The sequence below is a fragment of the Mytilus californianus genome, unplaced genomic scaffold (genome assembly GCF_021869535.1).
Source record: "Mytilus californianus isolate M0D057914Y unplaced genomic scaffold, xbMytCali1.0.p SCAF_3, whole genome shotgun sequence".
NCBI lineage: Eukaryota > Metazoa > Mollusca > Bivalvia > Mytilida > Mytilidae > Mytilus > Mytilus californianus.
Window position 1 is genome coordinate 12,415,971 of NW_026262679.1, and position 18,495 is coordinate 12,434,465.

Here is an 18,495-nt window from a genome sequence, read left to right on the forward strand (position 1 = left end):
CGTGACTAGTAAGCTGTCCTATGATCAAGACATACATGTACCTCTTCCAACTATTCATGGACACTAATCTATCTACATCCTGATTAGGTATACTATAGATAAAGTCTATCTCCTCAATTCATGGACTCTTTCCTATCTCTGGTCTGATTAAATACTGTACACTGACCAAGACCTACATTCCTTCCCATTGTTTATCTGAATTAATACTATACAATGATAAAGGCTTACTACCTCCTGTGATAATTCATGGACCCTTTTCCTATCTTTGGTCTGATTTGATGCTGTACTATGGCTTCACACCTACCTCCTCTGATAATTCATGGACCCTCTTTCTATCTTTGGTCTGATTTGATGCTGTACTATGATAAAGGCCTACCTCCTCTGATAATTCATGGACCCTCTTTCTATCCTTGGTCTGATTTGATGCTGTACTATGAAGGTCTATCTTCATCTTAGTAAGAGTACTCTCCAGTTCACCATACTCTGATCTGACTCTATTCAATTCCTTGGCTGTCCTAGTGTAGTTCTTTTGAGCATCCTGTGTAATTAAAAGAAATCTCTATTAACCTTAATGTTAATTTTTAATAATACCAAACTTGTCTGTGGAAAATCACGTTTTCCATACTAGAGCCTAGTCAAAATCGTGCACCGAATCAACAGCCTGTCATTTCATTAAAGCTTAATATAAAAATAAGATGTGGTATGATTGCCAATGAGACAACTATCCACCAGAGACCAGATGACATAGAAGTAAACAAATTAACCCTTGTTAATATTCCTGCTAGCAGTAAAGACATGGAAAGAGTAAGTCCCATTAGTTACCAGACATCAAGTGTTCAGTGTGAAGTGAAGACATGCTATATAAACTTGTTTTTTTTTTGCATTTAGATTCATTGCTATGGATTTAAGTCATAAATGAACAGGTTTGTTGTATATATTTTGTCTACAGTAAAGCAGTCAATGAATTACTTGAAAACTAGTATAACTTATAAACAACTACTTATTTTATTTTAGAAAAATCCACAATGAATTTCAAATTCTTAACATTTCTTAATTAGTGAATAGAAAATATTTACCCATAGATACCAATGTTACAAAACTTGTGTTTACAGTTTTAAAAGTAAATCCCTAAGATATAGAAAACAAATTTCCCTCACAGGTCACCTGCACCATAACTAAATGTTAAAATAATTTAAAAAGCCACCATCAATTAAGTAGCTTAACTATATATTGGCCAATGTAATGAAGTAACTTTTCACTACTTTATTACTTCAACAGAAATAAAGATATTTTCTGTTTAAACAATATACCTGTAAACTTTGTTCTTTTGTTTGAATTCTATTCTGTATGTCAAAAAATAACTTACAAAATTAAGATTTATTTTTTTTCTTTGTTTTCATTTTAAAGATAAAAATAAGTAAACTAAACTATTTTATAACTATTTATATCTATATGAAACATCAATACTTAAGCTAAATTAACATTAAATTCACATGAAACTTTTAACAGATGAAAACAGATTTATAAAACATAAGTAAATCTTACAAATTACAGAAAAGACAACTTTTAAATAGAACACTGTATAAAAAACTATACACACAATATAACAGTGCATTTACTACCAATATACAACTTGAAATTTTATGACTTTAGCAGCATATTCAAGATTAGTTCAAACATATATAGTAATACTTTTCTTTATTTGCTGAGTGTCTTTTTTTATTTGTAATTTTGTTAGCCAAAAAGTTACAAGAAATATGTCAGTTTAATATTTACATAAATAACTGATTGAACTAGTAAGATATCAAAATCATTCAACAAGTGACTGGACAACACATTATTTATGAATGCAATGTAATAATTAGACTTATTCAAATGAATTGAATAGTCTCCCTTTAGTCCAACAGACCAAATGCAAAATATTGCATTGCAATTATAAAATTATCATACTAACCTCTAATGACTTATCTTTGGCCCAGATCATCTCTTTACATTGATCTACCTCTTTTCCAAGACTTTCACATAGTTTCCTCATTCTTACCAGCTAAAAAACACATACATTTCTTATTGTATATTTCTTTTTAAATGATAAATGAAATATGTTTTTGATTATTATATATATATAATAACATCTTTATTCTTATCTTTAGGGAACATAGAATACACTAAACTTTTTTTTTATTTATGATATAAAATTCTATTTTAATATTAATGAATCCTGTGAAGGAGGTATTAGGTTCAATCATGAGTTGGGTCAAATTAAAGACTTTGCTTCTCCACAAGGCACTTAGAATTCATGAGTGCGTTAACACTGTTCTGCTTTAAGTCAAAACAATGTGTCTGATCTACATGTGAGCTAACACTTGGAAACCCTGACTCGTTGTGTCAGTATTCTACAAAGCATGGTAAATTCATTATGACAGTGTTACCATGTTTTATTTGCTGCCGAACATTAATCAGAAATTTATAAATCACTTGATTTAATTGTTAATAAGTAAATATGGAGACTAAGATACTGACTTATTAAATCACTTATAGTGAGTATTGTACAGACTTACCTCATCACTCGTAGTTTCCAGTCTTCTCTTGTATTCTGACAAGGTATGCCTAAGTGACTCCAGAACAGTTGTAGGGGCAGGTAACTTGTCTGATTCTTTCTTTCCTCCTGTAATAATGTATGTAAACATTTATCAAAATAAAATATATAAGAAAATGTGTCCGAAAGGACACCATGTGCCACTTCTGTTATCACATTGGTTAAATCAACATATGAAAGATCATCCAAATATTTGTTATGCAATTGATTTAACTGCAGAACATTATGTTGAAGACTGGTTATCTAAGTCTGCAAAAAATTTAAACAAACAACAATTGGCAATATCATACATAAATACATTTTTGAAAATATTTTTAACGAAAATCATGTATGAACAAAATACTATAAAATTTCTCTAAAACAAAATACTATTTTGTAGAGATAATGGTGCAATATCAAATGGTAAAATAAGATTACTGAATATCTTACTTGATTTTTTAGGATTTTCATCAACCTGGAAATTGTGTAGCAGTAATTCTAACTCTCTCATGCTACCTCCATACGTCTCCTCTAAATATATCTGTCTTTTCTTAGCCTGTAAAAAACAGATGCATACCATTAGGAACAGTCAAATATTTATAAACTATTATACAATATACAAAAAGCACATATAGATCCAATGTCACATTTGTGTAAAAAAAAACCAATTACATATACAATGTTGATTGTTGACATTCTACAATGTACCATATACATACACCCTATCCTTACCTGGTAAGCCTTACCTGGCAATCCTTACCTGGCAAGCCTTACCTGGCAAGCCTTGCCTGGCAAGCAAATTCTCAACTTTTTGTTTTCAGGTAGACAAAATCAAATTTTAATTTGTAGTGGAGGAACATAATTTTTGGGAGAAGACTTTGTAAGTTTAATTTACTTGTGTCTTATCCCCTTTGCATATTTAAGCAAATAGAATATGTATAAACTAAGGAACATAATAAATCGTCCATTCAAATAAGTGTAAACAAACATTTTTCAAAAAGTTGTTAAAATATCACTATATAAGAGGATTACAGTGGAGAAATGTCATGTAGTATTTTATACAAAATTCCTGCTAGTTTTTACATTATTTTGTACTTTGAGTTACATTTTCTTCTGGCTCTTAAGTTTTACCTTATTAAGCTCATCTTTGAGTTCATTGAAATTCTTCTGATGGACTTCTAACTCTTTAGACAAACTACCAATCACATTCTTCTTGTTATCTACTTCATTTGTTAGCTGTTTCTTCACTGATTTGTATTCTTTTTCTGTTCTATATAACAAAATATATAACAAAAATAAGAAAAACATTAATTTGGAAAAATAGGGGAATCAATTGGAAAAAAATAATCTCCTGGTTTCAGAATTTACTGTTTGAGTCTATTTGCATTTAATATTTTTTTCTAAAACTTCTGATGAAATTAGTTGGTACATCCTACTGTATTCTAATAAGAACAAACCTTTCCAGTTTAACACCCAGTTCTTTCCCATTCTTCCTTTCCTCATCATAAGAATGTTCTAATTCTCTAATCTGTCTGGTCAGTCTGTCAATGGCTTTGTTTGCTTCATTATTTGCTGATTTCTCTACATCTAATGCACCCTCTAAATCTCTCACTCTTAACTACAAAACATAATTAACATATCTAACTAGTAATATACATATATATTAGATCTTTTGTATCAATGCCATCAGCATAAAAAAATGGTCATGTGAAAACTTTGGCCTCTTGAAAGTATTCTAGTTCATGTATTTGTTATTTATTGCAAATCAGATAGCCTCCTTAAGATCTTTCCATAAATCAGGTTAATTACAGATTAGTCTTTTTGCAAAATTTTATATACTACTAAAAGACTTTCAATGTTAGATTATATCAGTTTTGAAGGGGCATTAGCTATGCAGTTGACAAAAAAATCAAAATATGATTTTTTTTGTTTCAAACAGTTATAAAAGCAGCATTGTGAAATAATATTTGGCTAATAGTAGGCAGTTTTAGTTAAATTTTGTCAAAATAAGCTCAAAAACATTGATGATGTATTATTGGCTTGCAAGTCAATAATTCAACTCATTGGAATCCGTATTAATGCAAACTTCAATTTAACCCTTAACTGGGATGAGCTATGCATGGGCTCAGCATGTTTAGTTATTAAAAAGAAAAGAATGTCAACATTGAAAAGTGAAACAAGGCAGCCACCTGCAAGATCCCTTTCGTTGACGGACTCTGCCCACAAATATCATTCAAATAAGTAAAACGATGATTTACATATTTTATAAGTCTATGACATGATATCTAACAGATTCAGAAAAATCTTCATAATACAATTGCACCTGCTTGCCTGTTTAATTATATCTATATTTATGTTTACATCAGGTCATATGATCTACAGAATTTTTCAGAGATCATCAATGGTTAATTAGATGGCATCTATTCTAAAATACACACAAAATATTGATACATTATGACCAATGCATGCATTGTAAATTGTTTCTTTAGGACTTATAATTTGGATAGACGTTTTAGTAAGTTATAAATAAATTAAGAGATTTTGAGTCTAATCGGTGGGCATGAATTTGACAGCTAATGCCCCATTAAAGGTTCTAAAGTTCAATTATTTTGAAAAGGAAAACCATGTAAAACATTCCAGCCAACTATGGCGGCACTAATACACATAAATAACAAACAATCGATTATCTGAAAATTACATCAAATTAATAAGCACCCAAAGTTTTCCACATCCCAAGCAGTTTAAAGTATCTTGTTATGAAATTTGAGGTACTATTCAGTATTTGAGTTTAATTATACCATTTTCAAGTACCTTTAGAAAGTAAAATGCAATATGGAATATTTGAGCTAATTGTTTTCCTTTTTTATGGAAAAGTCTTATAATTTTATGACATTGTGGATTTTATGTTTATTTATATAAAGCTGTCATAAGCTTACATTCTTTCTTAATATGCTTTAACTATAACACAGGTCATTTCCCCACATAACTCAAAATAGATCTGATTGGTTTTGTAATTTGTTAACAAATGACTAATTTATAAAACAATAAAAATATAAGAATAGGTTCTGAGAACATCAATGTATCACCACTTTCTCTGGGTTTTTTTACTGCTACAAATCCATTTACATTCTTGAGTTCAACAATCAAAATTTTCTATAAAAATAAACTTATGTCCACTAACACAATTCTTGGTCAGAACATGATTTGATAAACTTATCCTAAAATATCTTTTCAAGTTGAATATCTATATTACCTGTACAATTTCAGAGTTAAATTTAGTTTCTAAATGTGATGCTCTTTCTGCTTCTATATTTTCTTCAATGCTTCTCAGTTTATGTAATGCAGCCTGCAAGAAAATATTCATAAAAAATAGCTCATAACAAAACAAAATTAATAAGACTTAATAATATTCATCCGTTTGTTCAGATCCCTCAAAGATTTAGTACTCTACTGAAGAATAAAGGTGCACTGTGTAGATTTAACTTTTTTAGATTTTGATAGTAATTTGATTTTACAATCATAAAAAAAAGCATTCCAAGCAAGTGAGTCTTTTTAAGGCAAACAAGGATAATAGTGTCATCTCTTATTCTGTTTCAACTACATTTACAATATATAATAAAGAAGAATAAGATTGGGAAAATAACTGAGCATTTTTTAACTTTTTCAATTGCAATCAAGTCCATCCAAGTTTTTTTTTATCTCTTAAGTTTAGTCTGAGTCTATTTTCACTTTTTTTGGCATACTGTATTCACATTCTCCTAACCTAAAAGTCATTAAACCAATCCTTCCTCTCATTGCATACTAAACCTCCAAGTTGTTCATGAGCATACTCTATTTCTGTCAATATTCCTCTTACCTCTAAATCTTTCTTCAGTCTATCTCCCCTCTCTTTAGCATACTCTATTTCTGTCAATATTCCTCTTACCTCTAAATCTTTCTTCAGTCTATCTTCCCTCTCTTAAGCACACTATATTTCTGTCAATATTCCTCTTACCTCTAAATCTTTCTTCAGTCTATCTTCCCTCTCTTTAGCATACTCTATTTCTGTCAATGTTCTTCTTAAATTCTCTGTCTGGTTCTTTCTTTCAACTACATTAAAATTGGCTTCTTAAGATGCAAATCAAGATATAAAACATTTACCAAAGTAATGGTTACTCAGTATATCTAATAACATGTGTAAAATAAGAAACCATTTTGGACATTAGATGATTATTCAAAAACTTATATGTGATTCTGCTGACATAATGTACGTGAGAAATTAGAATTTACTCTTTTCATATGGGTCCAATATTCCTGTCTAACTTTTTAACTGATAATTGAAAACTGAGCATGTTAAAAATAACAAGAGTGCATATGTTTTCCTGCTACGCATACCCCCCCCCCCTCCTCTTAATTCAAAGTATCCAAAACAAAAAGTCAGAATCTGACAGATCTGAAAAACCTACACATGTAACAACTCATCAAGGTTGAGCTGCTGACCAAATATGAAGTTATTTTGTACAGTATTATTGAACTATGTGACAAAAAAATGTTTTCTTCTAAGTTCATTCAACATTGAAAATTTAAAGTAGGTACCTTACAGTCTTGAAAAGTGCACATACATTCAAAATCATCACTGTCAAGCTACTGACTAAATATGAAGTCTTTCTGTTTAGTAGTTTCTGAGAAATTGCCAGAAAAATATTTTTTGGACAAAAGGGCAGAAGAAATAAACTGTTGACACAGAGATATGTCTCGCCTGTCCACATAAAATTCAGAAAAAGACAAACTGATGGACAGCAACATTGCTTATTAATTCAAGGTCGCTGGACCATGATCTTGTGGGCAGGGACAAGAAATGGTCAACAAACTGATATGTATTGATAGTAATGCAACTTTATACAATATATCCTTGATCTGTCACAAGTAGTTCTTATCAAACTGACTTTAGCAGAAAACTTAACATTGAAAATTGCTTATTAATTCAAAGTCACTGGACTATGATCTTGTGAGCAGGGCCTAGAAATGGTCGACAAACTGAGATGTATTGATAGTAATGCAACTTTATACAATATATCCTTGATCTGTCACAAGTAGTTCTTATCAAACTGACTTTAGCAGAAAACTTAACATTGAAAATTGCTTATTAATTCAAAGTCACTGGACTATGATCTTGTGAGCAGGGCCTAGAAATGGTCGACAAACTGAGATGTATTGATAGTAATGCAACTTTATACAATATATCCTTGATCTGTCACAAGTGGTTCTTATCAAACTGACTTTAGCAGAAAACTTAACATTGAAAATTGCTTATTAATTCAAAGTCACTGGACTATGATCTTGTGAGCAGGGCCTAGAAATGGTCGACAAACTGAGATGTATTGATAGTAATGCAACTTTATATAATATATCCTTGATCTGTCACAAGTAGTTCTTATCAAACTGACTTTAGCAGAAAACTTAACATTGAAAATTGCTTATTTATTCAAAGTCACTGGACTATGATCTTGTGAGCAGGGCCTAGAAATGGTCGACAAACTGAGATGTATTGATAGTAATGCAACTTTATACAATATATCCTTGATCTGTCACAAGTAGTTCTTATCAAACTGACTTTAGCAGAAAACTTAACATTGAAAATTGCTTATTTATTCAAAGTCACTGGACTATGATCTTGTGAGCAGGGCCTAGAAATGGTCGACAAACTGAGATGTATTGATAGTAATGCAACTTTATACAATATATCCTTGATCTGTCACAAGTAGTTCTTATCAAACTGACTTTAGCAGAAAACTTAACATTGAAAATTGCTTATTAATTCAAAGTCACTGGACTATGATCTTGTGAGCAGGGCCTAGAATTGGTCGACAAACTGAGATGTACTGATAGTAATGCAACTTTATACAATATATCCTTGATCTGTCACAAGTAGTTCTTATCAAACTGACTTTAGCAGAAAACTTAACATTGAAAATTGCTTATTAATTCAAAGTCACTGGACTATGATCTTGTGAGCAGGGCCTAGAAATGGTCGACAAACTGAGATGTACTGATAGTAATGCAACTTCGTATTGAATATAAATGATCTATCATTAGTATATCCTATCAAACTAATTTAAGCAGAAAACTTACAGCCGATTTCATTGAGTGTGTAGGAAAAGGTAATATCTTTGGTTAGCTTGCTTGCTAGCTGAACCATGAAGTCATTATTAGGTTAGGTAAACTACCCTCCTTTATGAGTAGACTAGTCTGACAGACAGATAGAATTGGTTACCTGTGGGACTAGTCTACTCATAAAGGAGGGTAGTTTACCTAACCTAATAATGACTTCACGGTTCAGCTACCAAGCAAGCTAACCAAAGATATTACCTTTTCCTACACACTCATTGAAATCGGCTGTAACATTGAAAATTGCTGATTACTTCAAAGTTGCTGGACCATGACCTAGGGGGCAGGGCCTGGAAATAGTCATAAAATGGATATGTACTGATAGTAATGCGACTTCATTATAGATTATCTATGGTTTTTCAAACAAGAGGGTGTTTCTCAGCTACAATCTCATCGAAGGGCAACAGCCCTGAGATGAGATGAGATGTGGCCAAGAAACATCTTCGAGTTTGAAAGACCATTGATAATCTGTTTATCGCTATTTTGCCTGTGACATTGTTAATTTCTACATTGACAACGGCACGTGCGCTCTTATTTTCTGACGATAATTTTCTATCTCAAGCGAGTAGCATGATATGAAAAATTTTCACAAAAAAAGATCAAAGGAAAAATAAACAAAATAGCGATAATACAAAATATCATCGATCTATCACAAGAAGATGCTATCAAACTAACTTAAGCAGAAAACTTAACATTGTAAATTGCTAATTAATTCAAAGTCACTGGACCTTGACTTAAGGGGCAGGGCCTCAAAATAGTTGTGAAACTGATATGTACTGATAGTAATGCAACTTCAAATTAAATATCAATGATCTATCACAAGTAGATCCTATCAAATTAACTTAAGCAGAAAAATTAACATGGAAAATTGCTAGTTAATTCAAATTTGCTGGACCATGACCTAGGGGGCAGGGCCTGGAAATAGTCGTGGAACTGAAATGTACTGATAGTAATGCAACTTATATTAAATATCAATGATCTATCAAACTAAGTTAAGCAGAAAACTTAACAATTGTTGATGCCACCAATGTTGCAGCTGTCGCCGGAAAAGCAATCCAAATGCCTCACAGGAGAGACAAAAAAACGACAGACAGACCAGATGATTGCAATATAGACCACACTTTTAGAATAGGGGGTATAAAAAAAAACAGCTAAAAGCTTGATAATTCCAAGAATATAATGTCATTCCTGATTAGTGATATACTTACTCTCCAACTCTTGAATTTTGTCACTCATATCTCCAATACCACTGAAATAATAAATTAAAAAATCTTTTTACAAATTCAAACCCCAAAAAAATATATTACATTTATGACAAGGTTAATTACACCTGTGAGCATGTGAAAGTTGCACTATTATAACAAATATATACTCTGCTAAGGTATTTTGTGACTTTCTATGTCAACTAGCTGCTTATATATGCAATATTTTTTCCCAATATCCTTTGCATAAGTCAACTTTCATTTGTATGATAAAGTTGTTTTCAGAAAATCAAATACTTGATACCGTAGTTTTTAGAAAATAAGATATTTGATACAGTAGTTTCCAGAAAATCAGACACTTAATACAGAAGTTTTCAGAAAATCAGATACTAAATAGAAAAGAATAATAAAATGACAACAAAAATATCCAATTCCCCAATATGTTCAATTAGATGACAAATGTATATTTATTTTAATTCCTCCACTAAATGAACTTGACCTAATCTTGAGATATTATTCACCCTGTTGATAGTATACTGTAGTTTAGTTAGTCACCTTCTTAAAAAGATAAGACTAAGTACCCATGCAGATTCTTATTTCCACCTCCTGTCTATCCTATCACAAGATAATGCAAAGTCTTATCATATTTCATTATTTTAATAAATACTTTATCATGCATGTTCCTATTTAACCAGTACAAGTTTTGGTATTTGAATTTTGAAATGTTTACTGTAACATTTAACAACCAACAGATTACATTAAAATTACATGGTATAAAAACAACATTATAATCATACAAACTTTTCATGTTGCTGCACCAGAGAATCTAGTTTGTCTCTTTCTGCCCTCATTATTTCTAACTCAGTTTGTAGTTTGGATACCTCATGATTCTGTGAAAAGTTCAGTATAATATTTTTTTTTAATTGTAAATGACTAAAAGATTACCACAGTAAAAATAAGGCCCTGTCTAAAAAAAAAGTGTTTTAACCTAAATTGACCCTTGGAAGTATGAACCTGGTGATCAGAAAATATTTTTGCATATTTTCTAAAATTTGGAAAACAATCTGTCTGATAATATTTTTTTTCCAATCTCTGAAGAATGAATTAAAAGAATTCATAGGGTCAGTAAGATCATTTTGGTAGTCATTCAAAACATCACTTAATGTTAATCTTTGAAGAATGAATTTAAAAAAAAAAAGGATCAGTACAACACACGATCATCTAACATTTATCTTTAGTAATAAAGAAATGTTAGGGTCAGTAGAACTATTCGGATGTCAGTCCCATGATCACACTTAAAGAAATGTTAGGGTCAGTAGAACTATTCGGATGTCAGTCCCATGATCACACTTAAAGAAATGTTAGGGTCAGTAGAACTATTTGGATGTCAGTCCCATGATCACACTTAAAGAAATGTTAGGGTCAGTAGAACTATTCGGATGTCAGTCCCATGATCACACTTAAAGAAATGTTAGGGTCAGTAGAACTATTCGGATGTCAGTCCCATGATCACACTTAAAGAAATGTTAGGGTCAGTAGAACTTTTCAGTTGTCAGTCCCATGATCACACTTAAAGAAATGTTAGGGTCAGTAGAACTATTCGGTTGTCAGTCCCATGATCACACTTAAAGAAATGTTAGGGTCAGTAGAACTATTCGGTTGTCAGTCCCATGATCACACTTAAAGAAATGTTAGGGTCAGTAGAACTATTCGGTTGTCAGTCCCATGATCACACTTAAAGAAATGTTAGGGTCAGTAGAACTATTCGGATGTCAGTCCCATGATCACACTTAAAGAAATGTTAGGGTCAGCAGAACTATTCGGATGTCAGTCCCATGATCACACTTAAAGAAATGTTAGGGTCAGTAGAACTATTCGGATGTCAGTCCCATGATCACACTTAAAGAAATGTTAGGGTCAGTAGAACTTTTTGGATGTCAGTCCCATGATCACACTTAAAGAAATGTTAGGGTCAGCAGAACTATTCGGATGTCAGTCCCATGATCACACTTAAAGAAATGTTAGGGTCAGCAGAACTATTCGGATGTCAGTCCCATGATCACACTTAAAGAAATGTTAGGGTCAGCAGAACTATTCGGATGTCAGTCCCATGATCACACTTAAAGAAATGTTAGGGTCAGTAGAACTATTCGGATGTCAGTCCCATGATCACACTTAAAGAAATGTTAGGGTCAGTAGAACTTTTTGGATGTCAGTCCCATGATCACACTTAAAGAAATGTTAGGGTCAGCAGAACTATTCGGATGTCAGTCCCATGATCACACTTAAAGAAATGTTAGGGTCAGCAGAACTATTCGGATGTCAGTCCCATGATCACACTTAAAGAAATGTTAGGGTCAGTAGAACTATTCGGATGTCAGTCCCATGATCACACTTAAAGAAATGTTAGGGTCAGTAGAACTATTCGGATGTCAGTCCCATGATCACACTTAAAGAAATGTTAGGGTCAGTAGAACTATTTGGTTGTCAGTCCCATGATCACACTTAAAGAAATGTTAGGGTCAGTAGAACTTTTCGGTTGTCAGTCCCATGATCACACTTAAAGAAATGTTAGGGTCAGTAGAACTTTTCAGTTGTCAGTCCCATGATCACACTTAAAGAAATGTTAGGGTCAGCAGAACTATTCGGATGTCAGTCCCATGATCACACTTAAAGAAATGTTAGGGTCAGCAGAACTATTTGGATGTCAGTCCCATGATCACACTTAAAGAAATGTTAGGGTCAGCAGAACTATTCGGATGTCAGTCCCATGATCACACTTAAAGAAATGTTAGGGTCAGCAGAACTATTTGGATGTCAGTCCCATGATCACACTTAAAGAAATGTTAGGGTCAGCAGAACTATTTGGATGTCAGTCCCATGATCACACTTAAAGAAATGTTAGGGTCAGCAGAACTATTTGGATGTCAGTCCCATGATCACACTTAAAGAAATGTTAGGGTCAGTAGAACTATTCGGATGTCAGTCCCATGATCACACTTAAAGAAATGTTAGGGTCAGTAGAACTATTCGGATGTCAGTCCCATGATCACACTTAAAGAAATGTTAGGGTCAGTAGAACTTTTCAGATGTCAGTCCCATGATCACACTTAAAGAAATGTTAGGGTCAGTAGAACTTTTCGGTTGTCAGTCCCATGATCACACTTAAAGAAATGTTAGGGTCAGTAGAACTATTCGGATGTCAGTCCCATGATCACACTTAAAGAAATGTTAGGGTCAGTAGAACTATTCGGATGTCAGTCCCATGATCACACTTAAAGAAATGTTAGGGTCAGCAGAACTATTCGGATGTCAGTCTCATGATCACACTTAAAGTTTATCTTTTGACAGTATGCAATATAAAAGAATTATTTGCAATAAATTGAATGGTGAATAAATATACATATAAAAAGATAAATGTAAAGTTACTATCTAAATTCTATAATTATTTGAACTATGAAAGCTAGTCATAAAACACACAGCTTTATCTTACACCTGGTCTTTAAAAATCTTATCTTGTAAAACAAATATAATATTTACCAATCAAGAAATATATCAGAGTAATAATTATATTTTGATTTTCTATTTTAAATGGTATAAAGTGTCAATGCAAGTACTGATCGATCATGTTATCATGAATTTACAAATTAACATGATAAACACTCAGGTATTCAAATAAACAAACATGGATTTAGTATAATATACAGATAAATCTTTCTGTGAGGTCTCAGTATCACCAGGAATTAGATCTAGTAATCCTTTCTAAACATTGAACATACAAAAAAAATCATTCACTTATCTACACTTTGTAGCTTTAGTTTGATACCTTTTCTTCCATCTTCCTCTGTTGTTTTCTATCTTTGTCCTCTGAAGATTGACGTGTTGACTGAAATTTGTCTTCCATTTTTGTCAGTTCTTCTGTCAGTTCAAAATTCTTTCCTTAGATAAATCAAATTTTACGTTATTCTACTTCACAAAATTTTCTTTTATAATTATGTACTCTTAAAACAATCATAAAAGTAACCAGAAAATTTTCATTATCATTTGCTGTTTAAACAATGGGCAAACTTTCAAATTATCACAATTATAAACAATTAGATAGCACATTAAAAGTATTTGTAGAAAAAAACTATTAGGAATTTTTGGCCAAATTAATTTAAACCAACATATTTCTATTTTTTTGAGGAGCAAAAACGTCAATCCTACAATTAAACAAAGTTTCTTACTTTCCAAATCTTCTCTGATGTCAGAAAAGTTAGCTATTTTTTCTGCACTGGACTGTTTATGTTGATTAACATCACGTCTTGACTTGGTTAGTTCAAACTCTAGATTCTGTCTAATAGCTTCTCCTTTCTCTAGCTGGGACCGCAGTCTAGCTACTGATCCTTCTAATTCAGATATCTGCAAATTCAGGTCAAAATTAATCTTACTAAACCTTCAATTTATGAACAAATATCAATTCACTTAAGGATGTGAAGTTTTGAGTAGAACCTAAGTTTCAACTTTGCCTAAGGAGTTCTTTAAAATCTCAGAATGCAGAATCTTTATTGTAATTTATCTCTGTATTTCAGAAATTGTGAAATTTATTAAGATACCTAAAAAAAGGTGATCGTTTTGTAAATATTTAAAAACCTTATACTACTGTTCACACATATTAATATTACCTCAGTATTTGAGCGACTTGTTGATTCAAGTCTTTCTTTTTCTACAGCATTTAAACGTCTTCTTAGCTGGGACACTGTCTCTGTTAAAACAAAATATAAAATTGGAGCAGTCTATTTTTAGAAGACATTCCAAATCTTCTCTTTTCATTCATTCAACATTTTTGTGTGATTTAACCATTATGTAAAATCTATTGTAATGTAATGATTTACTTATTATTAGTTTACAGTTCGTAACAAGTGCTACCCACAACACCAGTGAACAATGAACGAAAATTCTACTGTACACAGGGTAAAATACTATTATATAATTAGGAATGTAGGACATCATGATTTTATATCAGAAAATTAAGAACCTTTGAACTTGCATTTGTTTAGAAACTCTGAGCTGTTTTTGTATAATTTTGAGTTATATTGTTTTTCTTGCAGTTTTTGTTATCTATATATTATCATGATTATACCCTTATAAAGGAGTTAAACATGTTTCTAGTACTGAATTTTATTGTGTAACTAGTTCAACCATGCCACATGTTAATGTGCCTGTACCAAGTCAGTAACCTTGCTAACAATTGTCTTTTGTTGTATCTTAGTGTTTTTGTCATTTAGGTAACACCGTGTCTATTATATTTATTCCAACCTTTTTCAGACTTGGGCAATTTGGTCTTTTACATATTGTATAGTCACAGTTCTTTGGTTGAAGATAATATGTTGACCGCTTACTTTTTTTTAGTTGTTTTTTTTTTTCAGTCATTAGTTACTGTCTCATTGTCCCACAAATCTTTAAACAAGTTCTCTACATGTCCTAATTTCCTTAAGTATTTGTTTACTGGTCTGACTTAAACATATTGTATTTGAATAAGAACAAACATCTCATTTGTATAACAACAGTTATTGTACAATCATCTTGATCATCAGGCTAAGTTACCTTGTTCAGCTTGCAAGTCTAACTGGAACTGTTTAACTTGTATTCTTAGTTGATTGTTCTCAAGACGAAGTTTTCCATCTTCTTGTGACGGAGAAGATTTAGACAGATTCCAATCTTTGGTTGGACTACCAAACCCATAGGATATATCTCCTGGCTTCTGAAATATTTCAATTATCAGGAATTGACAAGTTTTATAGTGTACAATAATTTAGTGATCCTTTACTTTATATCATAAATCTGAAGTCTACTTAGCAGTAACATATAATTTCAAAACTTTGTTATTTCAAATAATTTTAAACATGGCAGGTCAAAAACATAATTATACATTTTTTTACTTGAAAAATGTCAGACAAAATTACAGTATAGACATTTGGTCTCTGGTGGAGAGTTGACTCATTAGCAATCATACCACATCTCATTATACTTATACTAATGATGACATGATGATATTAAACAAATGATAATTCTAAAACATGTAGATGATATTAAACAAATGATAATTCGAAAGTTATCTACATACTGTATATCCATGATACAACTGTGTTCCAAAGTCATTCTCCTCTCCACTGCCTGCAGTCCCCATTTCTGTCGGCTGGATAGGAGGGTACATTTCACTGTTAGTCTCCATGATGTTACTTCAACATTCTGGAACAAAGCCAAATTTTAAAAACTTAATATTAGTGGGAGACTTTAACATTATAAAATGGTCAATTACCTTTTGATATAGTCTAATTATTCATTTATTTTACCTGAGAATTTTATTTTCAATGTTTTGAGGTATTTTTTAAACAAGTACATCACTTTGACCTATGGTTCCTCTGAAAAACATAGTGAGCCTATTACTAATTATTTTACAATCTTAAAACAGAAATTTATTTGACAAAAACATATAACAAGGAATTATTTGAATCTAGAATAATTTTGAATTCTGGAACATTGATAAGATTAAGAAATGTATGATGAAAACTACCTGAATTATTCACTGATATTTCAGATTGTTTTAGTCATCTGATTGGGTAAGTTTTCATCAAAAATTTCTTACCAATTTTCTAGAATTCAAAATTATTCCAGATTCAAATAACTCCTTGTTATATGTTTTTGCCAGATGAATTTCTGTTAAAGATATCACATATTTTGTTTAAGAAAATAAAACCAACATTGACCAGGATAATAAATGTTTTCCTGCTGATGAAATTACTTCAGATCTCATTTTGACCAAAAATGCAAGAGTCCCCTTCAAAATATCACTGAGTCACCATTCTCTTTGGAAGGGAAGTTCAAATTTTATAGACCTTTTGGCACAAATCAAAGTAATGAGGAGGCACTCATAGCCAAAAGAGTTTGGAAGACACCCCCTTCCCCCAATTCAAAAATTACTATTAAAGTCAAGATTCAGATTGAAGTTAGTGTCCGAGTGTCATGACCCCAAATAACCCCCTACAGACACATCCTGACTACAAGCCATTGGGTGTTAGGTGTGATTTCTAATTTTACCCTTTATACCAAAGCAGGGTACCTCAACTGGTCTGAGTATATGTCAAATGTAGGATTATATGTGAATTGAGATATAAAGCATTAATTAGGGGTATGGTCGAATCACTCCCTTAACATGTAAGCACCCTACACATTGCAACCCACATTTTTGCCCCTTTTTTTCAATCAACATATTTATATTTTCATAAATAAAAATTCACAAATTTTTGGAATAAATATTTTTTGTTTGTGATTAGTTTATTATTATTAATTGTTAAATATTTATGATAACTGTTACTTGGTATTTACAAAGATAATTTGGTATTATTGTTATGTGTTTAAAAGTCATGATTATTGTTATAACTAGTTTTGGTGTACAGTAAAATACATGAAGTAAGCTTGGTATGAGTAAAAACAATGAAGATTTTAAAAGCATGATACATACAAATGTATATATGTTGGTACTTTCAAGCTTCTTTAACAAGAGGCTCTCAAGAGCCTGAATCGCTCACCTGTATTTCAGAGGAGAAGATTTTTAAATGTTAGCAAACTTGATGAACAAATTGTGTAAAATTGTCTTTAAAGGGCAATAACTCCTTAAGGGGTCAATTGACAATTATGGACATATTAACTTTTTTGTAGATCTTACTTTGCTGAACATTATTGCTGCTTACAGTTTATATAAATATATCTATAATAATATTCAAAATAATAACAAAAAAACCAAAATTTTGTTAAAACTACCAATTCGGTGGCAGCAACCCGACAATGGGTTGTTCGATTCGTCTGAAAATTTCTAGGGCTGATAGATCTTGACCAATTAAACAATTTTACCCTGTCACATTTGCTCTAAAAGATTTAGTTATTGAGATAAAAGCCAAAAACTGCATTTGACCCTTATGTTCTATTTTCAGCCATGGCGGCCATGTTTGTCGATGGATACAAACTTCCGATACAATTTAGTTAAAAGTTTGAAGGTAATTGGCCCAGAAGTTTCAGAGGAGAAGATTTTTAAATGTTAGCAAACTTGATGAACAAATTGTGTAAAATTGTCTTTAAAGGGCAATAACTCCTTAAGGGGTCAATTGAAAATTATGTTCATATTAACTTTTTTGTAGATCTTACTTTGCTGAACATTATTGCTGCTTACAGTTTATATATATCTATAATAATATTCAAAATAATAACAAAAAACTGCAAAATTTTGTTAAAACTACCAATTCGGTGGCAGCAACCCAACAATGGGTTGTTCGATTCGTCTGAAAATTTCAGAGCTGATAGATCTTGACCAATTGAACAATTTTACCCCATGTCAGATTTGCTCTAAAAGCTTTAGTTTTTGAGATATAAGCCAAAAACTGCATTTGACCCCTATGTTCTATTTTTAGCCATAGCGGCCATGTTTGTCGATGGATCAAAACTTCGGATACAATTTATAAACTAGATACCCTAAGGAACATTTATTTAAATTTTGAAGGTATTTGGCCTAGTAGTTTCAGAGGAGAAGATTTT

General features: G+C 31.6%; 2 protein-coding genes across 7 annotated transcripts in view; one reads left to right on the top strand and one right to left on the bottom strand.

The window, feature by feature from the left end:
- LOC127732979 (leucine-rich repeat-containing protein 28-like) overlaps positions 1–18,495 on the top strand; it is a 252,942-nt gene that overhangs the window by 207,037 nt on the left and 27,410 nt on the right. The gene's annotated exons all lie outside the window — the stretch shown is intronic.
- The window catches only part of LOC127732947 (coiled-coil domain-containing protein 171-like), a 179,481-nt gene that overhangs the window by 158,090 nt on the left and 2,896 nt on the right, over positions 1–18,495 (bottom strand). For all 6 annotated transcript variants that reach the window (XR_007996523.1, XR_007996521.1, XR_007996520.1 and 3 more), the window contains exons 2-16: positions 16,031–16,155; positions 15,511–15,667; positions 14,589–14,668; positions 14,151–14,325; positions 13,751–13,863; positions 10,726–10,814; positions 9,931–9,971; positions 6,570–6,664; positions 5,829–5,921; positions 4,033–4,193; positions 3,707–3,845; positions 3,026–3,131; positions 2,559–2,665; positions 1,955–2,044; positions 377–538 (exon numbers count right to left, since the gene is read on the bottom strand). Coding sequence is in view for 1 of the 6 variants with exons in the window: in XM_052242155.1 (XP_052098115.1) it covers positions 377–538; positions 1,955–2,044; positions 2,559–2,665; positions 3,026–3,131; positions 3,707–3,845; positions 4,033–4,193; positions 5,829–5,921; positions 6,570–6,664; positions 9,931–9,971; positions 10,726–10,814; positions 13,751–13,863; positions 14,151–14,325; positions 14,589–14,668; positions 15,511–15,667; positions 16,031–16,138 (1,716 nt within the window). In the remaining 5 variants the exon portion in view is untranslated. The remainder of the gene's footprint in view (positions 1–376; positions 539–1,954; positions 2,045–2,558; positions 2,666–3,025; positions 3,132–3,706; positions 3,846–4,032; positions 4,194–5,828; positions 5,922–6,569; positions 6,665–9,930; positions 9,972–10,725; positions 10,815–13,750; positions 13,864–14,150; positions 14,326–14,588; positions 14,669–15,510; positions 15,668–16,030; positions 16,156–18,495) is intronic.